At 45.4% G+C, this 26650-nt stretch overlaps 1 protein-coding gene across 1 annotated transcript in view; it reads right to left on the bottom strand.

Annotated features, from left to right (window-relative positions):
• ggt1a (gamma-glutamyltransferase 1a) overlaps positions 1 to 26148 on the bottom strand; it is a 180891-nt gene extending 154743 nt beyond the window's left edge. The window contains exon 1 of the mRNA XM_034169695.1: positions 25976 to 26148. Coding sequence (XP_034025586.1) covers positions 25976 to 26148 — 173 coding nt within the window. The remainder of the gene's footprint in view (positions 1 to 25975) is intronic.
• Between the last annotated feature and the right edge of the window lie 502 nt (positions 26149 to 26650).

Here is a 26650-nt window from a genome sequence, read left to right as displayed (position 1 = left end):
TTTTATAACATGACAAATTCCCGTTTACTTTTTAGAGAATTTTAATACAAGCCTACTAAACAAACCTTACATGATGCATATTCATTACTGTAATAAATCCTATTGATTTGAAATGCATAATCCTCAGCTTTATGTATTTAGTATTAATAAAATATAATTACTCTAAATCAATAATAATGACAGTATTTATTTAAAATACATAAAGTATATTGTTTGAATTGCATAATAATTATGTTACCTATACAAGATAAATGGCATAGGTAACATAATTACTATGCAATTCAAACAATGTACTTTATGTATTTTAAAACACTGAGAAAAGTAAAATGAGCAGACATGTAATGAATTTTTAAAAAGTGACAGCAAAATGCCACTGTGAAGGTGCAAAACTTCATCACCAGACACATGATGGTGTTTACACATGAGGGTCATGAACAGGAGGTGTCCCTGGATGCCAGAGGAACCCCACCTCAACTAAAGCAAACTTATCCTAGGTTTAAGGTGTGGTTCGACCTCTTAAAAAACCTCAACTGGACTCATCAGTTTTATCCAATTTTAGACCTGTGTCTCATCTGCCATTTCTATCTAAGGTTTTAGAAAAGGTTGTCTTTTTACAGTTACAATCATTTTTAGAAGACAATCTCATCCTTGAAAAATTCCAGTCTGGGTTTAGATCACGACACAGCACTGAGTCAGCACTTTTAAAAGTTCATAATGATATTACTCTGTCGGTGGATGCAGAGAATCCTGCTACGCTGGTTCTGTTGGACCTCACAGCAGCCTTTGATACTGTGGATCACACAGTACTTGTTTCCCAGTTGGAACATTTTATTTGCATTCATGGTACTGCACTTAAGTGGTTTAGATCATATTTGGCTGAAAGGAGCTTTTCTGTCATGATTGGGGACCTTTCCTCATTAACTGCTCCTCTGTGCTGTGGAGTGCTGCAGGGATCTGTCCTTGGGCCGATTCTATTTTCTTTGTACATTCTGCCATTGGGGTCAATTATAACCCAGCACAACCTGTCCTTTCATTGTTATGCAGATGATCTGCAAATCTATCTGCCTGTGAGGACTAATGGGAGTGATGCTTTGTCATCATTATTTAATTGTATTCGTGATGTAAAGCAGTGGCTGTCCCAAAACTTCCTTTACCTGAATGATGGTAAAACTGAGATCATGGTGTTTGAGCGCACTGGCATACCAAATGTGGTAACACCAAATTTTGGTGCTTTGGCTAACTATGTAAAACCAGCTGTCAAGAATTTGGGAGTGATATTTGACAGCTGTTTAAGGTTCGATCAACAGATAAATTCTGTTGTCAGAGCTAGTTTTTTCCAACTTTGCCTTTTGGCTAAAATAAAGCACTTTCTCAGTAGACGTGATCTTGAGACAGCCATTCATGCTTTCATCAGCTCCAGACTTGATTATTGTAATGCACTTTATTCGGGCATTAATCAGTCGTCTCTTGCACGTCTCCAGTTGGTGCAGAATGCTGCTGCTCGTCTTTTGATAAACGCTTTTAGACGTGAGCATATTACGCCCATCCTGTACTCACTCCACTGGCTTCCAGTTCGTTTTAGAATTGATTTTAAAATTTTAATGTTTGTTTTTAAAGCTATTTATGGCCTTGCACCTCCCTACTTGTCTGAAATTTTAACTTTGCGCACTTACAGTAGGACATTAAGGGCGTCTGTGTTGAGTGGGCCGCTGAAGAGGAGGTACTGCTGGCCCACCACCACCAGAGGGCGCCCTGCCTGGAGTGCGGGCTCCAGGCACCAGAGGGCGCTGCCGCCGACGAAGGCTGCCAGGGTGACAGCTGTCACCCATTACTGGACACAGCTGACTGCACTCAGGACGGAGGTATATCAGCAGGACAGCGTCTCCACCTCAGTGCCGAGATATCGCCTTGAGATTAAGGTAACCTTCTCTGCAAGCTCATATTGAAGACTCTGATAAACCTTGGTAAACCTTTTCAGGACAGCTGACTACAGAAAGCTACTTGCTTGGATAAGTACTCACCTTTCCTGCTTCATTGTAACAAGAGGTGGAGGCGGCTTCTCCCCTCTCTGTCTACTGGGTGCTGTCGCACCCATACCTGTGTGTTTGTGCTCTTTCCCGCCAGCAGTACCGGATCCGACGAGCGGAGGCAGTGGCCACCTGGGAATTCGGGACTTGGCGGTTCCAGTACTTCTGGGGTTCGGTGGCAGAGGAAATCTGGGTGGTTCCGGTTCGACTAGGACGGACGCCTCCTACCTTCGAGCCTGCCCACACGACACCAGCAGATTTCGGCTTCAAACTCCAAATTATTAATTGTTGTATTGGTTGTGCTCTTTTCACAACAGTAAAACTTGTTATTCACCTTTCTCCATTGTCCGTTCATTGCGCCCCCTGTTGTGGGTCCGTGTACCTACACTTTCACAACAGTCTGGCCAGCTTTACTTAGATGTTCCAAGGTCAAGATATAAACGCTGGGGTGATCATGCTTTCGCGGTAGCTGGCCCCAGACTGTGGAATGAGCTACCTCTTGAGTTACGTACTATTCCTGACCTAGCACTTTTTAAATCTAAGTTAAAGACTTATTTATTTAAACTGGCTTTTAACACTTAGTGGGGAGGTGACATGTTCTGTTATTTTTATGTTCTTTTTTATGTGTTGTTTTAAAATTTTATTTTATATGTGTTTTATTTTTGTAAATTTGTGGTTTTAATGTTAAGCACTTTGGACACCAGTCGGTGCTGTAAAGCGCTTTATAAATAAATGTTGATTGATTGATTGATTAAGATTGAAAAGCTGTTTTATATAAACAGCAGCAAATTACAATATATATTCTGCCCTTATGTGAAATACAACATTCATAAATAAAATATAGATTTTTCAAGCCTACAAAAGCTGCATTGTCCCTCAGCTTAAAATTGGGACCAAAATTATTTGGACGGTGACAAAATTCTCATTTTTGCTACCAGTGCAAGATCTATGCACGTGCGCATGCACAAGGCATAACACATTACTTTGTGCTTTATGTGTTTTATTTTGTTTTGGGTTTTTTTTGTTGGTTTTTTTTTGCACTTTGCTCTCTTTTTTGGTCTTTTACACCAGGTAAGAGCTCCTAAACCTTGGACTGTCATCTGTTGGAACTCTTTCCATGGTTTTCTCTGAACCAGATGTTTTGCTTCAAGGAGCAGCAGCTCTGTATAGAGTTTACAGGAGATGCCAGTGAGGGAAGCCATCAGGCGCGCTCGTGAAACTGAGCCAGTGAGGGCTGTTGCTCCTGTCTATTCACCTCATCAACGTATGCTTTCTGTCAAACAAGATGGATCAACTGCTGCTCCTGAACAGGAAAAACAGACTTTGGCAGAAACATCGCATTGTGTTTCACTGAAACCTGGCTCAGTGGAAATATCTTAGTGTTCTACACCTTCCCAGCAGCTTCCAGCTGCTGCATGCAGACCATGTAACAGAGCTCTCTGGGAAGACAGAACATTTTATATCAAAGAAGGTTGGTGTACAGATGTCACAGTGTTGAAGAGGACATGCAGCCCTCAACTGGAAATGTTTTTCAGAAACTGTCGCCCGTTCTATTCACGGTGGGAGTTCTCCTCGTTTGTGCTGATTGCTGTTTACATCCCACCTCAGGCATGCATAACGGAGGCGCAGCAGCAGCTCGCTGACCAGATCACAGACATGGAGAGAAAGTATTCAAACCTGCTCATTATTCTGGGGGATTAACAGAGCAAATCTCAGCCGCAAACTCCACAAATACAGGCAGCACATCACGTGTCCCATCAGGGATGTGAACATCTTGACCACTGCTACACAACAACAAAGGACACCTATTGCTCTGTTCCCCGTGCAGCTTTCAGACTCTCTGATCACTGTCTGATTCACCTCATTCCAACCTACATGCAGAAGATAAAATCTGCAAAGCCTGTAGTGAAGACGATATAGAAGTGAATGGATGAGTTGAGGCAGCAGCAACAGGCCTAATTTGACTGCACAGACTGGCGCATCTTTGAAGCTGCATCTACAGACATTCATGGACTTTGTGACACCTTACATCAGTTTTTGTGAGGACCTGTGTGTGCAGACCAAAGCCTTTTGCACACACAGCAACAATAAATCTTGGTTTACTGTAAAATTGAGGCTGCTCTGTCAGGCGAAGGAGGAGGCCTACAAAAGTGGTGACAGGCTCCTGTACAAGAAGGCCAGAAACATGCTTACGTACAAAGGAGGACAGTGTGGAGAGATCTTCAGCATACCACCAACCTGTGCGGAATCCCCAACTGGCTGTGGAGTTGAACCTGTTTTGCGTGAGATTTGAAAGACACACTCACACACTCCTCAACTACCCCAACAACAATGGAATACCTGCGCTTCTGGACAACCCTTCCCGCTCCCCTCTGCAACCCCACCCACGCTAATGAGCTGCAAAGAGGAAGTATGCCAGCAGTTTTGCAGAGAAAAGATCAAGAAGGCTCCAGGGCCTGATGGTGTTTCTCCCCTAATGTCTGAATGTCTGAGAGCCTGTCCTCGTCCCATCTTCACCCAGATTTTCAACAGATCTCTGGAGCTGTGGGAGGTTCCATCCTACTTCAAATGCTCCACTGTTACCCCAGTCCTGAAGAAACCATCCAAAACAGGACTAAGTGACTACAGGCCTGTTGCCCTGACATATTTTAAATGGCTTTTGTTGAGCCACCTGAAGGACATCACAGGACCCGTGCTGTATGCCTACCGGTCAAACAGGTCGGTTGACGATGCAGTCAACATGGGACTGCATTACATCCTGCACCACCTGGACTCTGCAGTGATGTATGTGAGGATACTGTTTGTGGACCAAAAACTCTCCAACCTCACTGTGCCAGCTCCCATCTGTCAGTGGAGCTCCAACTTCCTAATGTACAGGACACAGCAGGTGAGGCTGGGGAGCATCACATTTAGCACACAGACAATCACCACTGCCACCCCTCAGGGGTGTGTGCACTCCCCACTGCTCTTCTCCCTCTATACAGATGATTGCACCTCAGGGAAACCCCTCTGTTAAACTCTTGAAGTTGGCAAACAACATCACAATCATTGGTCTCATCCAGGATGGTGATGAAGCTGCATACACACAGGAGGTGGAACAGTTGGTCCTCTGGTGTGGTCAAAACAATCTGGAGCTGAACTGTGAAGATGATAGTAGACTTCAGGAGAAATCTCACATCACCACCCCCAATCCTCAACAACACTGTGTCTACTGTAGACACTTTCCAGTTCATGGGAACCACCATCTCTTGGGATCTGAAGTGGCCTTCCCACATAGCAAAAAAAAAAAAAAGGAAAAAAAAGGCACAGCAGAGGATGTACTTTCTCAGACAGCTCAGGACGTTCAACCTGCCCCAGGAACTGCTCATCATCTACTACACATCCATCATCCAGTCTGTCCTGTGCATCTCCATCTCTGTTTGGTTTCCCTCTGCCTACAAACAAGACCGGCACAGACTTCAACCAGCTGTCAGGTCTGCAGAAAAAAAAAAAATCATCGGAGCCTGCCTGCTCTCCATCCAGGACTTATACCATGTCCAGGAAGCAAGCTGGTAACATCTCTGCAGACCACTCACACCATGGACACACTGTTATGGTTAGGTGACAGGACTGATTAAATGAACCCCAGAGCAGGACAGCCGAGACACAGGTAGGGAAAACAAGAACAATAGTTTATTAGAATATACATGGGTTTAACTCAAGAGTGTTCTTCTCAGGAAAGGTGAGTTCCACAAGGGAGCAATTTCCTTCAAAAGGGTGAGTACAACCAAGGAGCAGTCTTCTTCAGTTCAACTGAGGAGAAGCCTTCTTGCTGAGGACTAAATTTTCATAAACAGGTGAATAAAGAGACGAGTCTACTGAGTAAGGAAGAAGCAAACCAACAAGTGGACTTCATGTAAAAAAGGGAGAGCACAACACAAACTTCTTCCTAATAGCAGTTGTTCCAACACGAGACTTCCTTCTCATAAGGTAGCATTCAAACTGTAAAGTCTCTTACTCAAAAAGGAATGGTTAAACCACAAAATGTTTTTTACTCAAAAAGCAATGTTCAAACCACAAAGTCTCTTACTCAAAAAGGAGTGGTCAAACCGCAAAATCTCTTACTCAAAAAGGAGTGTTCAAACCGCAAAGTCTCTTACTCAAAAAGGAGTGTTCAAACCGGAAAGTCTCTTACTCAAAAAGGAATGTTCAAACCGCAAAATCTCTTAGTCAAAAAGGAGTGGTCAAACCGCAAAATCTCTTACTCAAAAAGGAGTGGTCAAACCGCAAAATCTCTTACTCAAAAAGGAGTGTTCAAACCGCAAAGTCTCTTACTCAAAAAGGAGTGTTCAAACCGGAAAGTCTCTTACTCAAAAAGGAATGTTCAAACCGCAAAATCTCTTACTCAAAAAGGAGTGGTCAAACCGCAAAATCTCTTACTCAAAAAGGAGTGTTCAAACCGCAAAATCTCTTACTCAAAAAGGAGTGTTCAAACCGCAAAATCTCTTACTCAAAAAGGAGTGTTCAAACCGCAAAATCTCTTACTCAAAAAGGAGTGTTCAAACCGGAAAGTCTCTTACTCAAAAAGGAGTGTTCAAACCGCAAAATCTCTTACTCAAAAAGGAGTGTTCAAACCGCAAAATCTCTTACTCAAAAAGGAGTGTTCAAACCGCAAAATCTCTTACTCAAAAAGGAGTGTTCAAACCGCAAAATCTCTTACTCAAAAAGGAGTGTTCAAACCGCAAAATCTCTTACTCAAAAAGGAGTGTTCAAACCGGAAAGTCTCTTACTCAAAAAGGAGTGTTCAAACCGGAAAGTCTCTTACTCAAAAAGGAGTGTTCAAACCGCAAAATCTCTTAGTCAAAAAGGAGTGGTCAAACTGCAAAGTCTCTTTTACCAAAAAGGAAATGACAAAACACAAAGTTAATAGGGAAACACTGAGGAAATATCTTCCTACCAAAAACGAGAGTCAGTGGAATACAACGCACTCACCCCAAGTAGGAAGTGCAGAGAAAAAAAAAAAAACACAGTAGGATTAACAACTTGCAAAAATCAGGGTGAATACTCGCAACTTGAATCAGACACAAGAAAACCTGAGGACAGGATTCCAACAACCATTACACAAACAATGGACCCGGTGTCGTGGTTTGAGTTTGCGCTGGTCTCATTTTACCACGCGCATGCACAAATCGATTTTTTTTCACGGTCAACTTCCGGGAGGTCTAGAATTACCATTTCTTGCGGCGATCTTCAACCGAGCAGACGTATTTTGAAACACACACTTTTGATTCAGAAAATTTGAAGTGGGACTATATTTGTGATCGATTTTTTTTTATTACCATTTCTTGCGGCGATCTTCAATATGGAGGAGGAATCACTTGTTTCTGAGCCTCAAAATGAATGTCAGGAAAACGCACACCCCAAAGAAGAGCGAAACCAGCGATTTTCAACATTCAGGAAAAAAATGTCCCAACTGATAGTCTTCCTACAGACTGGGAAGTACTCCAGTGATACAGACAAAAAGGACCATCGCAACATCAGGAACCAGTCCAAGAAGCACGTTTGGGATGAAGACAGTAAGTACATATCTTTTTGTTTACTTCTTGTGGAATGGTACAATACACGAACTGTAATCCTACTCAGTTATACAAATCATCATTTTTACTGTGTTAATGGGTTCATTTCAAATACAGAAATCCCATACTATGTTGCCCTAGTAAGTTCAGACTGGTATATATAGTCTAAGCTGGTAAATTCAGACTTGCAGGCTGGAAATTTCAGAATAGCTAGGTAACTAGTAACCAGAATTATAATGGTTAAATCAATAAGCATCAATATAAAGTGACAGGGTTTACTTGTGGTTCCAATTTTAAAAAAAATGAATATATTTGCTTGGCAAATTTGGACCAGGGTCAGTAACACACAAGTCTCAATATACCAAGATGGTAAAATCAGACTGGTGGTAAGTTCAGACTGTGGCTGCTAGTCTCATTTTACCTGGTAAATTCAGACTGGTGGTAATCTCAGACCGTGACACCGGAACTAAGGTAGAGCAGAGTCTCTTTAAGTGACACACACAATCAGAGACACTTGCAGATTCAAGCATGTGTGTACAATCAACTAAGATGTGCAAGAACATAACTAAACATCAGAGGGGGCTCGAGGGTCAAGACAGAGACTCACACATGTAACAATATAACTAATCACCAGAGGGGGACCGAGAGTCAGATCACACATACAAGATGACAGAGGAAAAAATGAGGAGATAGATAATGAGACAAAGACTGAAGTGAGAACAGACAAAGGCAGAGACAAGAACAGACATGAGACACAGAAGAAATGACAGGGTGTGGCACAACAGAAACAGGCGGGGATTAAAAGAATAACAAATGTAGGCTATGAATAGAAGGGAGAGAGAGGGACAATCATTCTCACAGCAGACTGAACAGGAAGTGCAGAGATCGAGAGGGGGAAATGGCGAATGGTTTCCACCTGGCTGTCGCCCAGTTTCTGGCAAAATTTGATGCAGCAGCGCTGCTCCAGTCGTTCCGTCATTTTCTTGCAATGAAAATCCGCCGAGAGCACAACACACAACCTCACACAAATGCTGCTTGCCAGAAACTGATGCAATCAACAGGCGTGAAAAAATTCACACATGCGCACGAAGGTTCAAGGTTGGCTCATGCAAGCACACATGATTCAAATCCATCACGTTTTTGCAAAAAAAAAAAAAAAAAAAAAAAACAAGGTCGGATACTTTTCGAACAGACCTCGTACATGCATGTACAGAGAGTACAGTTCAAACCAGAGTCAAATTCATTGTATTCTTTGAGAATACTTGGTGAATGAAGGCTATTCTGATTCTGATTGTAGGCACCAAAGTGGCTTAGTGATTAGCACTGTTCACAGTGAGAACGTCATGGGATCATTTCCCAGCTGGTCTTTTCTATGTGGGGCATGCATGTTTTCCTTCCAGGTGGTCCGGCTCCTTCCCACTTCTAAAGATATGCACAATAGGTGAATCGGTGACTCTAAATTGACCGTAGAGTGAGAGTGTGAATGTGTTTCTCTCTGTATGTGTTTGCTGTGATGGTGAGAAGTCCAGGCCAGGCCCTGTCCAGGGTGAACCCCACCTTTCACCCAAAGATCACTGGGATGGGCTCCAACCCCCCCCCCCCTCTTCCCCCCCACACATGACCCTTACCTGAAATTAGCAGGTTCAGAAAATGGATGGCCATCTTGACAATGGGATTTCATCCTGTGGTTCTGGCTTGTTAGCGCACGGGCCATTGAATAAGCCTGTACGGGAATGACAGTCCGTACAGCAAAGGTTAGCTGCTGCGCTCTCTTCTGCATGTTCTTTTATCTGCAGCTGTGCACCTCATTTTCTCTTCACCTGTCCTGAGGTGCTGCTTCAATCTGCTTTCCCACTTCTTATGGTCTGCTGCTTGGGCTTCCCACATGTGTGCATCAATATCAACAGTTTTGAAGTTGCAGACATCCTGTAAAGTCTGATTATGGTTTACATGCTTGGGAGAGCAGCACGAGACAACACCTTGGTATTGCAGTCTTTATCTTGCCAGGATATATAAAGAGTACAACTGATGCTTCTAAGGTGTAATCTGTTGTCTCCTTTCCTGCCTGGCATATGTGGTCCATGTTTCACTCCCATAAAGCAGTATGCTAATGGCACAGGTGTTGCACAGTGCCATTTTAGCTTTGATGGCCAATTTGGGATTTTCACACATTTGAGTGGTAAGGTGTGATATGGTTAACACTGTTTTTGAAGTCCTCCTGCCAAACTCTGGGCCTAAGGAGTTTATCGGTGACAGTAGAGCCAAGGCAGGTGAACTGATGGACAACATGAAGTTTGTAGTTGTTGATGGTAATTGCTAGTGGTGCCATTGTGTCTTGCCCCAGGACATTAATCTTCTTGAGACTCATTGTGAGACCAAAATCATTACAAGCCTTTGACAAATGGCTGATAAGCAAGTTTAGATCTTACTAGGCATTGGTCACAATAGCTGCATCAAACTGCATCAATAATGCATACTTCAGGAGAGGAGTGAAGAAGATACCAAAGAGGGTGGGAGCTAGAACATAACGCTGCCTGACTGTGAACAGCAAAGAGTTCATATTGGTGTGGAAGAATTCCAGCATGCTCAGCAGCTTTAGTGGGCATCCAGTCTTTGGAAGGACATTCAAAAGACCATCTCTACAGGTGAGGTCAAAAGCTTTGTTGATATCAATGCTCTCTACACTCTTGGTTGATGAAGTGAGAATAGCATGTCTATTGTGGACCTCTTGGCTTAGAAATCACACTGAGGTTCTGAATACACACATTCAGCCAATTTCTGAAGATAGACTGGGATGACATGAGCAAAAACTTTGCCAACGATACTGAGTAGTGAAATTTTGTAATAGTGTAATTATTGCAGTCACTTCACTCAGCTTTGTTCTTACAGAGGTAATGATCTTGGAGTTCCTCACGTCCTGTGATATGAATCCTCCCTGCCAGTGCTGGCGGGGACAACCATGTTAGGATATCGTGAAGAGGCTGGAGGAGGGTACTTGCAGTGTTTGATATACTCTAGTAGAATCCCATCACAACCTGGGGCCTTGTCTGGGTGAGAGCCATACCAAGCACATTCACGTTTGGTAGGCATTCGATTGAATCTAGAGCTGCCACAGTATTCTCACTAGAGTAGGGGTCAGAGAAATGTTCCACCCATCTCTCCATCTTCTTCCTTCAAGGTTGCTGTCTTGGACTGTAATGGGCCAAAGGCCTTCTTAATGCCATGATACGTTCCTCTGATGTTTCACATGCCTGCAACTGTTGAATGTTCTCACTGGGTTCTATACAGTACTCATTTGCACAGAGACAACAAGTTTGCTACAACTTGCTTCTTGCTGCCCTCAGGATCTGAATATTCTTTTCACTGGTTGCCTACTTACACTGCTTTTAAAGGGGGTATCATCATAGTCGATTTGACCTCAAACCAGTCACATGATTTTGACGTCTTCTTGACAGAAAGAGTTAAAGGAGACCTGCATTGAAAAAAATGCAGTCAGATTTTTTTGAACAAAAAATGACTTACATTTACACATGAGATCCTTCTGAATGTAGTAAAGTAAATCTGCAAGCCCAGATCTGTCATTCAACGGAGAAATCTTCATTTGAAAATGACAAATTTACAGCTAACATTTAGCCCTCCGCAAATTGTCCCTCTCATCATGGACGCTGCCGAGACGTCACGGACAAGACCCTCTCCCAGCATGCATTGCGCCAATTGTAATTTGTGGATTTACGTCAGTTTGCATCTGCACCTTTTTCTTGTCTTATACGGAAGGATCTTCTTTTTTAAAACTTCATATTGTTTTGCGGCACGTTTGGTGAGTACACATTTCTTTTATTTGTGCTTGAAAATGATTTTGGGGGACTTTTTCATACGCCCGTTTGACTGAGTGGTGTCGCAATGAAAATCTACTGTCTTTCGCCTGCGGTACGATCGCGGGATATGGAGGCGAGACCCACAAAGAATCCCAGTCATTAAAAATATATAAACCTCTCTCAGCGTCCATGGAGCTCTGGGACTCCGATTGCCGAGACGTGCGGTGCTATGGATTTTGCCGCAAGAAGTCTGTCCTTGCAGCAACAGGTGTACCGGCCACTTCGCATTAAAACAGCGAGTATAATCTCAGGACTTGTGCCAAGTGTGCTGCAGCTCCATTCAGTAGACAGAGAGGTGACGCCGGTGTTGTGCGCTGAATCTGGCACAAGCTGCAAAGCAGACACGGGCGGTGTGAGTGGCCCGCGTCGGTGATTAACGAGCTCATTAACGAGCCCGCAGACTTAATAAGCGCAGCGGAGCCAGAGAGCGGGAGAGGAAGAACGGCGCCTGCTGTCGATGTCGTTGCTGATCTAAGCACACAGATCTGTATCTCACATTCATTGCAGCTTACTTTTGGATGTTGAAACCAGGACGTGTATAAGTAACATTACTAACAGATAAAATCAATTTCAATGCGGGATCGGACTGAAGGCGGGAGCACGTCGTCTTGTCCCTGACGTCACTGTTTTTACAGAGGGCTAAATTTTAGCTGCAAATTTGTCATTTTTAAACGAAGATTTCTCCACTGAATTACAAATTTGGGCTTACAGATTTACTTTACTGCATTCACAAGGGTCTTATAAATACATATCAGCTATTTCTTTCTGAAATCTGACCACATTTATTTCAATGCAGGTCTACTTTAAGACTGCATGGAGCATGGTGTCATGCACAGTGTTGTGTGGGCCGCTGAAGAGGAGGTACTGCTGGCCCACCACCACAAGATGGCGCCCTGCTTGAAGTGCGGGCTTCAAGCACGAGAGGGCGTCGAAGTGACCGGGAGTGACAGCTGTCACTCATCATCCGTACCAGCTGTCACTCATCCACCACTCAACACCATCACCATAAAGGCCGGACTGCAACTCCACCTCCCCGCCGAGAAATCAGCTACCAATCAAGGTAACCTTCTCTGCGATTTGTATTGAGACTACAAATATTGTTCTGTGTGCAGCCGTGTTCCTGCGGGCTCTGTCAGAGGCTGGATTGGCAGACAGTGAGAGGGCGACGTTCTTCGCCTCTCACTCTATCCAGGAAAGAGACCAACAGGAGCTGCACGGGTGACATTGTTTCTGGAGGTGGAGGTTCTCCCTCCCGGAGGAACTACTCAGGGGACGATTACTGGGTGTGTCTTCACACACCCACCATTAACTGTTTCTGTTTCTGCCAGCAGTACCTGGTCTGACAGCTGGAGACGGTGGCCACCTGGGACTCGGGACTTGGCGGCTCCGGTGTTCTTCAGGTCCGCTGGCGGTGGAAGCCGTGTGGGATCCGGCTCTTCTTTGGACAGACGTCTTCTATCCTCGAGCCTGCCCACACGTCACCTTGTATACGATTGACTGTACTCCTCTATTTGTTTTTGTCTGTATTCCGTTGTGCAATTCACAACATTAAATTGTTACTTTTTGGCTTATCCATTGTCCGTTCATTAACGCCCCCTGTTGTGGGTCCGTGTCACTACACCTTCCCAACACACAGACTCCCATTTCAGAGTTGCAGAGTCCCTGTGCTAAATGATACCAAGTTTTTCCTCAAAGCAAACTGCTGGTTGGGGCCAGGCTGAGCCATGCAATGTTTGCCCTGTGTTTTAGGGTGATAAATGTTTTTGGCTTGCAGCCGGATCTTGCAGCACACTAGTGAGTGGTCTGTATCACAGTCAACAGTGTGGTAGGTACTGGTGTGGAGGATGTTTTTCATGGCAGCACATTGGACTAAAATCAGAGCCTAGATGATGGTAGTGCCAAGACACTTTATGCTGGGGCTTGATCTGAAAGAAAAGGTTTGTGATGCACATGTAGGTGCATAGCTCTTGCAGTCAGCACCCAGTCTAGAATAGAATAGAATAGAGTAGCTTTTATTTTCATTGTATAACAAATTACACAATGAAATTGGTGAACATCTCAAATATTACACACTGAAAACAATATTGCACATCATAAAAACAAAAGGAATTTAATAAATAATAGACATAAATTGACATGTAAGTGTGAAAAGCTAGCAAAAAAAATAAAACACAGTCTGGATTAGTTTGGGCGCTCTTTAAAAGTCCATGTCTGTGTTCAAGAGTCTGATGAATTTTATAAGTGATCTGTCCGAATCATTAAACTCCTGAACCTCCTGCCAGAACACAGAAGGTTGAAGAGATTCTGACGAGGGTGTGAGAAGTCATACAAAATTTTCCTAGCCCTGGTGAGACAGCAATGCAATCAAGGTGGGGTAGGGGGCAGCCAATTATTGTTTTTTTAGCTGTCTGTATCACCCCTGCAGGGCTCTCCTGTGTGCCAGCATACCACACTGTGATGCACTGTGCTAGCACACTCTCTAATGTGGAGTGACAGAAGATTAACAGCAGTTTGACCTCTAGTAAGCTTTTCCTCAGTAATCTCGAGAAATGGAGGCTCTGTTGAACTTACTTGACTACTGCCGACGTGTTGGTAGACCATGTTAGGTCATCGGTTAGGTCAATGTGCACCCCTGGAAACCTGAAGGAGGAGACTCTGTCCACACAGTCCTCATTGAACTTTAGTGGTGCAAGATCTCCATTCTGTCTTCTGAAGTCCAGCACTGTTTCTTTTGTTTTGCTGATGTGCACCCTCAGAATGTTCGCTGAGCACCACGAAGTGAGCCTCTGGACCTCCTCCCTGTATGCTGTTTCATCTCCTTCAGATATACATAACTCCTACCATCATTGTGTCATCCCCAAACTTGACAGTGATGTTAGAGGGCTGGGAAGGGACACAGTCATAAGTGTACATAACTTAGAGGAAGGGGCTCAGGACGCAACCCTGAGGACAGCCAGCACTGAGGAACAGTGCGGAGGAACTGTGGGGTCCAATCTTCACTGTTTGTGGCTGGTCGATCAGAAAAATGTTTAATTTATTCACAAATGAGGGGTGAGAAGTCTAGGTGAGTCAGCAGCTATTTGACTAGTGTGTCCAGCAGTATGGTGTTAAATGTTGAACTGAAGTCAAGAAAAACCATCCTGAAATAGTATCCAGTTTTTGTTTTTTTTTTCAGGTGGCACAGAGCAGTGTGGAGAGCAGTGGTGATGTTGTCTCCTGTTAGGCAAACTGGTGTTGATCCAATTCAGAATGAAGGCAGGTCTTCAGATGGTGGAGAATGAGTCTTTCAAAGCACTTCATGACAACAAAAGTCAGTGCGATTGGTCTGTAGTCATTGAGGCTGTTTAATGAATGGCTGACTTTTTTGGGGCAGGGATGATGGTGGCTGCTTTCAGGCAGGATGGAATGATGGCCTGCATCAGGGAGCTGCTTAAAATCCTTGCAACGACTCCTGATAGCTGGTCAGCACAGGCCTTCAGTACTTTTCCAAATACCCCATCCGGTCCAGGAGCTTTGTAAAGGTTTACAGCCTTCAACACCCTTCTCACTTGATGTTCCTGCAGGTTGAGTGGGTGGGAGTTAGGGGCAGTAAAGTCTGAATAGTAGAATTGGACCCTTTTGCCTCATAGTGGGTAAGGAAATAGTTAAGTTTCTGGCAATAAGGTCATCCAGCAGGATGTTCTGCTCCTTGTGGATAATATTTTTGATGACTGAATCAATGTTTTGTAGATGAGAGGTTCTTGTAGAACTTCTGGAGTATAGCACAGGCTTGGGGCATACACAGTGACAAGGTTGACAATGCCATCTGCGGTGCTCAGAAGAGTCAAGAGTCGTACTGATCTGCTGCTGCCTGGCTCTATCATTTTCAAAGGGGTATTTCTTACTGGAAAGCTTATGCCATGCTGCCTGGGTTCATCTGAGTTCTTTCCTTGCCATTGAAAAGTGTAATCTTTCTCTCTGAGTGTTCCAGAGCCTGCCAGCCCTGTTTCTTGTAAGGTAACAATGTCCACCTTGAGTTTCAGAAGTTCGTCATTTATGATGGTAGTTTTCTTGGTGTCTTGGAGATTATTGAATAGTTCAGTCAACAATATCTGGACATTCCAGGCCCCCAGTTTTAGAATTAGTCTCTTTCTTCAAATTCTTCTGTTGTTTGTGGTCATTTATACAGACTGTTCATCAGTTGTTACTCCCAATTCCTTAACTAGTGAGAATAACAGGATGTGTCATCACAGCACTTTACTCGCTTGGTGCTGCCTGGCTTGGGGCAGTCAGAAGCTGTCCAATAGGATAAGAGAATCCCTCCTAACAATTTTCAATTTAATTTCAATTTATTTTCATTTATATAGTGCCAAATAACAACAGAGTTGCCTCAAGGTGCTTCAGACAAGTAAGGTCTAACCTTACTAACCCCCAGAGCAACAGTGGTAAGGAAAAACTCCCTCTGAGGAAGAAACCTCAAGCAGACCAGACTCAAAGGGGTGACCCTCTGCTTGGGACATGCTACAGACATAAATTACAGAACAATTCACAGAAACAATTCACAAAATGAATATACAGGAAATGCTGTTGTGCACAGGACAGGAGGGTCTCCAGCACAAATACCATCTCTGGATGGAGCTGCACCTTAAACAGAGAGAAAAACAGAACCAGGCATCAGAAAGACAAGAAATACAGTATAATTTGTCAGCATTAAACAACAAGGAAAAAAAAAAAAAACAAGAAATACTAAGGTGCTTGCCGGCCACTAGCCCTAAGCTTCACTAAAAGACACAGTATTTAGGTAAAGTTGAGGCTGCGGCCTGCTCTGTTTCCTAATAAAATGAATTAAAAGAGTAAAAAGCATAAAACAAAACTATACCAGTATGCTAGCCATACGAAACGGAAAATAAGTGCGTCTTAAGTCTGGACTTGAAAGTCTCCACAGAATCTGACTGTTTAATTGACACAAGGAGATCATTCCAAAGAACAGAAGCATGATAAGAGAAAGCTCTATGACCCGCAGGCTTCTTATTCACCCTAGGGACACAAAGTAGTTCTGCACCCTGAGAACGCAAAGCCCGGGTCGGTACGTACGGTTTAATTAGGTCAGCAAGGTAGGGAGGTGCCAGTCCGTGAACACTTTTATAGACTAGTAGCAGAACCTTAAAATCTGATCTCACTGGGACAGGATGCCAGTGACGGCATGCCAAAATGGGTGTAATGTGGTCAAACTTTCTGCTTTGTGTCAAAAGTCTGGCTGCAGCATTTTGATCCATTTGGAGAGCCCTAATGCTGGACTGCAGTAAACCAGAAAATAGAACATTGCAGTAGTCCAGTCTAGAAGAGATAAACGCATGGATCAGGGTCTCAGCATCAGTCATAGACAGGATGGGATGAATCTTCGCTATATTATTATTAGGTGGAAAAAAGCAGTCTTCATAATATTTCTAGTGTGGAGGTCAAAGGACAATGTAGGATCAAAAATTACCCCAAGATTCCTCACTTTGTCATTGTGATGTATGACACACGAGCCTAGGTTAAGCGTTAGCTGGTCAAATTGATGCTGATGTCTCACTGGACCAAGAACCATCATTTCAGTCTTATCAGAGTTTAAAAGTAGGAAGTTTCAAGACATCCAACTTCTCAATGATGTAAGGCAATCTTCTAAGGATTTTATGTGAACAAGATTACCAGCAGTTATCAGCATGTATAACTGAGTATCATCAGCATAGCAGTGAAAGGTAATCCCAAAATGCCATAATATGTGCCCAAGGGGCGCTATATAAAGGGAGAAAAGCAGGGGGACCTAAGACGGATCCCTGCAGAACCCCAAATTTCATGTCACTAAGGTTAGAGGTAGAGTTACTGTACAAAACACAGTGAGAACGACTGGTCAAGTATGATGTAAGCCATGCAAGGGCACTCCCAGTAATCCCAAAATGATTTTCCAGCCTATCAAGTAGAATATGATTATCCACGGTATCAAATGCAGCACTGAGTTCTAACAGCACCAGAACTGTAGTGGTGTCTGAATCCATCGTAAGCAGAAGATCATTCACCACTTTAGTGAGAGCCATCTCTAACAATGGTATTATGCCCTACGCCCACTATAAGTACTTATAAGGTACTACTCAAGTAGTACCTTATAACTGGTAACTGTTGCTCCCAATGTTATGCCAAGGCCTTCAGCGACCCTGGAGTGTCCTCTGCAGATGATGGCCTGACATGACTTAGTCAGCTATGAACCTGGTGTTGTGAGTGTGTGTGTTCCTGGACTCCTCTGTCAGCTGTGTTTGAGCGTCCTTGCCCTTGAGTTCCCGCGTGTTGCTGCCCCTGTGATCTTGTTTTATTTTTGTCCCGCTGTTTACTCTGTGTCCATTTATGTTTCATGTAATCATTGTATTGGTGTTCCATTATTAGTTACTGTCATTCTGGTGTTGTTTAAAGTATTTTCGGAGGGTTTTTACTTCTGGTTTTACACAGATTTATTTCAATGTTTGTATCTGTCAATTTGCACTTGGATTATATTGTTGGTTTGATTACTTTGTCCATGTTAAATTGATATTGTTGCATTTATTGTTTTGCTTGCTTGTTCATTCTAATGTGCACGTGAACTTCCACTGATTTATTGTGTTCATACCTGTCGCTAATCAGTTGTTTGTGTATTTATTCCCTCACTTGTCTGTGATCCGGTGCCTAGTCATTCACTGTGGTCTCCCCGCTTACACGTATGCATTCCTGTGAGTATGACCTATGTTGAGTATTTCCAGCCCCTCATGTTTTTTTGTTTTTTTCCCCTGTATGTAATTATTCGATTCCATGTTTCTCTGTGGTCCCTTTGGACTCCATTCCCTAAGCCCCTGTTGGACTTAGTCACCGAGCAGAGTGTGATTCTCAATCGGAGGATGGAGGCTCTCACCGCCCAGGTGGAAGCGCGTGCTCAGGGCACTGCTGCAGCACCTCCTCCTGCTGACCGAATGCCAGAAACAGACATTCCACTTGTCGTTCAACGAACCCCCCCACCTTCCCCTGAAGCATACATAAGCCCTCCGGAGCCGTACAGAGGCTGTGTCGAGACGTGCGCGGACTTCTTGATGCAGTGCTTGCTTGTCTTTTCACAGCGTCCCATCATGTACGCGTCAGATGCTAGCCGGGTGGCTTACGTTATAAATTTGCTTCGAGGAGAGGCACGCGCCTGGGCTACGGCACTCTGGGAGCAGAATTCACGGCTCCTAACGACATATGCTGGGTTTGTGAGGGAGTTCAGACAGGTGTTCGACCACGTTCATAGAGGCGAGACCGCTTCAAGCGTGCTGCTGTCGATAAGACAGGGGTGTCGGAGCGCAGCGATGTATGCAGTTGACTTACGCATCGTGGCAGCGCGAGCCAGCTGGAATGCTGTTGCCCTCCGCGCCGCCTTTGTAAACGGACTGTCTCTGGTCCTTAAGGAGCACCTGGTGGCGAAGGACGAGCCGCGGGATTTAGACGGGCTTATCGACCTAGTTATACAGTTAGACAACCAATTAACAGAACACCAACGGGAGCGAGACGAAGGGCGTGGTCAGGCACAAGCCGTCCCTCTTCCTCCCGGGTCCGAAAGGGAGCCGTCTTCCCCACGCTCCACAGCCAGGGCACTCCACGTGACGACAGCCCCCCCTGCTGACGTTGCTATGGAAACGAGCAGGGCCAAAAGGCGATCAGATCAGAGACAAAGGAGGCTGTTCCGTGGGGAGTGTTTTCACTGCAGCTCAACCGAGCACACACAGAAAAACTGCCCCAAACGGTCAATACAGCAGCACTCATCCTTAGAGACTGGGCTAAGGGTGGGTCACAATACCACGCGGGGAGACCCCGAACATCTGCACGCATCCCAGTCACGATCCTGAGTGGGGATCTAACCCTTCACGCCCCAGCACTGGTGGACACGGGGTCGGAGGGGAATCTGCTGGACAGCAGATTCGCAAGGGAGGTCGGGCTCCCTCTAGTGGCTCTACCTTCACCTTTGAAAGTACGGGCACTAAATGGCACCCTTCTTCCATTAATCACACACCAGACACAGCCAGTGACATTGGTGGTGTCTGGAAATCACAGGGAGGAGATTATGTTTTATGTAACACCTTCTACCTCCAGTGTGACTTTGGGTTATCCTTGGATGATAAAACACAATCCCCGGATTGATTGGCCATCTGGGGTTGTGGCTCAGTGGAGTGAAACCTGCCACCGGGAATGTCTCGGATCCTCGGTTTCGCCTGGTATGACAGCTAGTGAGGAGGTTAAAGTCCCTCCCAATCTGACAGCGGTGCCAAGTGAGTACCACGATCTTGCTGACGTTTTCAGCAAAGATCTGGCGCTCACCCTTCCCCGCACCGTCCGTATGATTGTGCCATTGATTTGATCCCGGGTGTTGAGTACCCGTCCAGCAAGCTGTACAACCTCTCACGTCCTGAGCAAGAATCAATGGAGACCTACATCCGGGACTCATTAGCTGCCGGGCTGATCCGGAACTCCAACTCCCCGATGGGTGCAAGTTTCTTTTTTGTGGGCAAGAAAGATGGCGGACTCCATCCATGCATTGATTACAGGGGGCTGAATGAGATCACGGATCGCAACCGATACTCTCTGTCCTTGTTAGATTCAGTGTTCACGCCCCTGCATGGAGCCCAAATTTTCACAAAGCTGGATCTTAGAAATGCCTGGTTCGGATCCGGAAGGGAGACGAATGGAAGACGGCATTTAACACCACGTTAGGTCACTTACCTTGTCATGCTGTTCGGCCTCACTAACGCCCCCGTGACAATCCAAGCTTTGGTAAATGATGTCTTGCGGGACTTTCTGCATCGGTTTGTCTTCGTATATCTAGACGATATACTCATCTTTTCCCCGGATCCTGAGACTCATGTTACGCATGTACGTCAGGTCCTGCAGCGGTTGTTGGAGAACCGGCTGTTTGTGAAGGGCGAGAAGTGCGAGTTCCACCGTACTTCTTTGTCCTTCCTGGGGTTCATAATCTCCTCCAAATCCGTCACCCCTGATCCGGCTAAGGTTGCGGCGGTGAGAGATTGGCCCCAACCAACAAACCGTAGGAAACTGCAACAGTTCCTCGGTTTTGCAAATTTCTACCGGAGGTTCATCAAGGGCTACAGTCAGGTAGTTAGCCCCCTGACAGCCCTGACCTCCACTAAAGTCCCCTTCACCTGGTCGGATTAGTGCAAAGCCACGTTTAGGGAGTTGAAACACCGGTTCTCGACTGCGCCAGTCTTGGTGCAGCCCGATCCAAATTGCCAGTTTATAGTTGAAGTGGATGCCTCTGACTCAGGGATAGGAGCCGTGCTATCCCAGAGCAGGGAGTCCGACAAGGTTCTCCACGCTTGTGCCTATTTCTCTCACAGGTTGACCCCAGCTGAAAGGAATTATGACGTCGGCAATCGGGAACTTCTTGCGGTGAAGGAGGCTCTAGAGGAGTGGAGACACCTGTTGGAGGGAGCTTCGGTTCCATTCACGGTTTTCACGGACCATCGGAACCTGGAGTACATTCGGACCGCCTAGCGTCTGAACCCCAGGCAAGCCCACTGGTCACTGTTCTTCGAGCGTTTTGACTTCCGGATCACATACCGCCCCGGGATGAAGAACCAACGGTCCGACGCCCTGTCCCGGGTGCACGAGGAGGAAGTCAGGACCGAGCTGTCAGACCCGACTGAAACCATCATTCCCGAGTCTACTGTTGTGGCCACCCTTACCTGGGACGTGGAGAAGACCATCCGGGAGGCCCTGACATGGAACCCGGACCCGGAAACTGGACCGAAGAACAAGATGTACATCCCACCAGAGGCCAGGGCTGCAGTCCTAGACTTCTGTCACGGTTCCAAGCTCTCCTGCCATCCAGGGGTGCGAAGAACCGTGGCAGTTGTCCGGCAGCGCTTCTGGTGGGCGTCTCTGGAAGCCGACATCCGGAGTACGTCCAGGCCTGCACCACCTGCGCCAGGGCAAGGCGGACCACCACACAGATCCAAGGCCTCCTCCAGCCTCTGCCCGTGCCTCATCGCCCCTGGTCTCACATCGGCCTGGACTTCGTCACGGGCCTTCCACCGTCCCAGGGCATGACCTACCATCCTCACGATAGTGGACCGGTTCTCCAAGGCGGCCCACTTCGTGGCCCTCCCGAAGCTCCCGACGGCCCAGGAGACTGCAGACCTCCTGGTCCACCATGTCGTGCGTCTGCAATGGGATTCCATCGGACACTGTCTCAGATCGTGGTCCTCAGTTCTCCTCCCAGGTCTGGAGGAGTTTCTGCAGGGAACTGGGGGCCACTGTAAGTCTCTCGTCCGGGTACCACCCCCAGACGAACAGACAGTTAGAGCGGGCGAACCAGGAATTGGAGCAGGTCCTCCGCTGCGTGACCTCCGCGCACCCGACGGCCTGGAGTGACCATCTGGCCTGGATAGAGTACGCTCATAATAGCCAAGTGTCATCTGCCACCGGCCTCTCCCCATTTGAGGTATGTTTGGGGTAGCAGCCCCCATTGTTTCCACTCATGGAGGGAGAGGTCGGGGTGCCCTCGGTCCAGGCCCATCTGAGGAGGTGCCGTCGGGTGTGGCGTACCGCCCGCTCTGCCCTACTCAAAGCCCGGACGAGGGCTAAGGCCCATGCAGACCGCCGGCGTGCCCCGGCCCCTACGTATTAGCCCGGGCAGGTGGTTTGGCTATCTACAAAAGGACATCCCCCTACAAGTGGAATCCGAAAAACTGAAGGACAGATACATAGGACCCTTCCCCATCTTAAACGTTCTCAGCCCAGCCGCAGTGAAGCTGGCAGCTTTAGCTTCACTGCGGCTACATCCGGTCTTTCATGTGTCACGACTCAAACCCTGCCACACCTCTCCACTGTGTGCCCCTGGACCGGCGCCGCCGCCTGCCCGGATCATTGACGGGGAGCCGGCTTGGACTGTACGCCGGCTCCTGGACGTCCGTCGGAAGGGCCGGGGTTCCAGTATTTGGTGGACTGGGAAGGATACGGACCCGAAGAACGCTCCTGGGTGAAGAGAAGCTTCATCCTGGACAATCCTGGCCGACTTCTACACCCGGCACCCGACAAGCCTGGTCGGGCGCCAGGAGGCGCCCATTGAGGGGGGGTCCTGTTGTGTGGGCCGCTGAAGAGGAGGTACTGCTGGCCCACCACCACCAGATGGCGCCCTGCTTGGAGTGCGGGCTTCAAGCACGAGAGGGCGCCGGAGCCACTGGGAGTGACAGCTGTCACTCATCATCAGCACCAGCTGTCACTCATACAACTCATCACCATCACCATAAAGGCGGACTGCAACTCACCTCCTCGCCGAGAAATCAGCTACCATAAGAGGTAATTTTCTCTGCTGAACTAAACCCTGACTTATAGTCTGAACTTCTTTGCAGCCGTTTTCCTGTGGTGTTGCCTTATCGGTGGGATTGGCGTTTGGTGTGATCAGCGACGGCTTCGCTTCACACCCCAACCAGATAAGTGGTTAGACAGGAGCTGCACGAGTGTGTGATTGGAGGTGGAGGTGCTCCCTCCCAAAAGAACACAGACTGTGGGATTACTGAGTGTGCGAACTCACACTCATCAACTCTGTTTCTGTTCTCTGCCAGCAGTACCAGTCTGACAGCTGGAGACGGTGGCCACCTGGGGATCCAGGACTTGGCGACTCCGGTGTTCTTCAGATCCGTTGGCAGTGAGGGCCGTGTGGGATCCGGCTTGATTCTGGATGGATGTCTCCTATCCTCAAGCCTGCCCACACGTCACTTAACATATAATTGTTTGTAGTTCCAAGAACTGTATTTGTCTGTATTCCGTTGTGCACTTCACAACATTACATTGTTACTGTTTGGCTTATCCATTGCCCGTTCATTTAACGCCCCTGTTGTGGGTCCGTGTTCCTACACTTTCACAACACTGGCGTTTTGTTCGATTTTGTTACAGCGAACAGCCAGCTGACATGGCATTGCCTATTCACTCTGACACTGTGTCATGTCACTTAGTATATGCTTAAATTAAACTTGAGTTCTATTTGGCCCCGCCTAGCTGCCGGCAGAGTGACCGTTGCCTCTTGCCACTGCAAATGGCTGCTCTGATTGAAAATGAAGGGCATGTCACTGCTGTGCCTCTGTCACATGTAGCTGATTTGACCATAGCTTTAAACAGAGACTTAATGAGTTCATGTTGCATTTTCTGAAGTACAAGTTGCACTTTTCACTTTTCAACACAATGTTTCCCCGGGGATGAGTTTAACAATGGGGCAGGGGACTCAGTGTAACAGATGTGCACACCACAGTGTGTGCTGTTACTTAACATACAGTAGTGTTCAGAATAATAGTAGTGCTATGTGACTAAAAAGATTAATCCAGGTTTTGAGTACATTTGTTATTGTTACATGGGAAACAAGGTACCAGTAGATTCAGTAGATTCTCACAAATCCAAAAAGACCAAGCATTCATGATATGCACACTCTTAAGGCTATGAAATTGGGCTATTAGTAAAAAAAAAAGTAGAAAAGGGGGTGTTCACAATAATAGTAGCATCTGCTGTTGACGCTACAAACTCAAAATTATTATGTTCAAACTGCTTTTTTTTTTTAGCAATCCTGTGAATCACTAAACTACTATTTAGTTGTATAACCACAGTTTTTCATGATTTCTTCACATCTGAGAGGCATAATCCTCTTCAGCATAAGGCAACATGACCTCTTCAAGTATTTTGACATATCCAAACTGATCCATGATACCTGGTATGTGATATATAGGCCCAACACCATAGTAGGAGAAACATGCCCATATCATGATGCTTGCACCACCATGCTTCACTGTCTTCACTGTGAACTGTGGCTTGAATTCAGAGTTTGGGGGTCGTCTCACAAACTGTATGCGGCCCTTGGACCCAAAAAGAACAATTTTACTCTCATCAGTCCACAAACTATTCCTCCATTTCTCTTTAGGCCAGTTGATGTGTTCTTTGGCAAATTGTAACCTCTTCTGCACATGTCTTTTATTTAACAGAGGGACTTTCCAGGGGATTCTTGCAAATAAATTAGCTTCACACAGGCATCTTCTAACTGTCACAGCACTTACAGGTAACTCCAGACTGTCTTTGATCATCCTGGAGCTGATCAATGGGTGAGCCTTTGCCATTCTGGTTATTCTTCTATCCATTTTGATGGTTGTTTTCCGTTTTCTTCCATGCGTCTCTGTTTTTTTTTTTTTCCCATTTTAAAGCATTGTAGATGAACAGCCTATAATTTTTTGCACCTGCATATAGGTTTTCTCCTCTCCAATCAACTTTTTAATCAAACTACGCTGTTCTTCTGAACAGTGTCTTGAACGTTCCATTTTCCTCAGGCTTTCAAAGAGAAAAGCATGTTCAACAGGTGCTGGCTTCATCCTTAAATAGGGGACACCTGATTCACACCTGTTTGTTCCACAAAACTGACAAAATCACTGACTGAATGCCACACTACTACTATTGTGAACACCACCTTTTCTACTTTTTTTTTACTAATAGCCCATTTTCATAGCCTTAAGAGTGTGCATATCATGAATGCTTGGTCTTGTTGGATTTGTGAGAATCTACTGAATCTACTGGTACCTTGTTTCCCATGTAACAATAAGAAATATACTCAAAACATGGATTAATCTTTTCAGTCACATAGCACTACTATTATTCTAAACATTATTGTATTACTTCTAAATTCTAAAAATAAGCAAGATGGACAAATAAACTTGTGATGGACAACATATTGGATTTCATTTGATGTAGATGAACACACACTGCTGTCCCATACTAAAAACGTGAGTCCATCAGATTTTTTTTTTAATCAGCTCTTTAATTTGGGATATTTGTGCATTGTTGTGTTGTTTTATTATTGAAATTTCTTTTGTTATTATTCATTCATTTTTATACCTGCTTACTCCAATCAAGTGTCATGGGTGGCTGGAGGCTGTTCCAGCAGTCAACAAGCATGAGTCAGGGTACACCCTGGACATGATGCCAGTCTATCACAGGACCAATGCATATAAACAGACAAACACATTCACCAATCCATCTAACTTGCATGTGTTTGGAAGTGGGAGGAAGCCGTAGCACCCGGCAGGAACCCACACAAACACGGGGAGAACACGCAAAGTCCACACAGGACTTATTATTATTATTATTACATTCATCATCATCATCATCATCAAATGCATGATTTATTTTATTATTAAAGGACCAAAGTAGAAATCACAGGACCTTCTAAACTAGTAAAATACAAAAATTAAAAAAAAACTGCCACTTCTACTCTGGAAATACAGTTATTAAGTTAGTCATCAATTTGTAGTGCATTTCATAGTCAGCAATTCTTGTTAATATTTTCTAAGATTGCATTCAATTTATTTCAACAGATACCTGATTTGTGTTGAAAAAAAATTAAGCAAACAATAGAAAACCGAAAGAACTCAAGAGTCCCACATTTGGAAACAAAAGGACTTTTTTGATCATAGTAAGAATGAAGTGCTTAGTGTCAAACACATATTCTTACCTCCCAACCTCCGAACACTTTCCAGCATCCGTGGCCACTGCAGCCTTTGAGTAAAAGTACTCTGATGGGGGCGATGCATATTTCTTCCCCATGCCCACGAACAGCCCAAGGAACAGGCTCACTGCGGCCACCACAAGAACCACCAGTCCAGCAATCAGGGACTTCCTGACCATTTTCCTGTCAGGCAAATTCAACAGGCAGACAGGAACAGACAAGATCCTTCAGTTTGACACCTTCAGAAAAAAAGCACCTGCTCCTCAAGATGCCGTTTATCAGTGTCAGAATGGCGGCACAAATAGAATGTAGGGAAAATTAGATGTTTTTTCTCCTTGAGTACAGAGAACAGAAAGGTTACTGACATATCATTTTTATAGAAATAGGTCAGAGGGAGGACAGGTATGAGGTCCTACAGCTTGTCGTCAGTGATAAGTGGGTGCTTTAGACGTAGACTGTGGGGGGGGGTCCCATGATGCACTGTTTCTTTCTCTTTTTGCTCCATATGCATCACTCTGCATTTAATCATTAGTGATCGATCTCTGCCCCCCTTCACAGCATGTCTTTTTCCTGGTTCTTTCCCTCAGCCCCAACCAGTCTCAGCAGAAGACTGCCCCTCCCTGAGCCTGGTTCTGCTGGAGGTTTCTTCCTGTTAAAAGGGAGTTTTTTCCTTCCCACTGT

The sequence above is a fragment of the Thalassophryne amazonica genome, chromosome 5 (genome assembly GCF_902500255.1).
Source record: "Thalassophryne amazonica chromosome 5, fThaAma1.1, whole genome shotgun sequence".
NCBI classification, from domain to species: domain Eukaryota; kingdom Metazoa; phylum Chordata; class Actinopteri; order Batrachoidiformes; family Batrachoididae; genus Thalassophryne; species Thalassophryne amazonica.
This window is presented reverse-complemented; position numbering and strand designations above follow the sequence as displayed.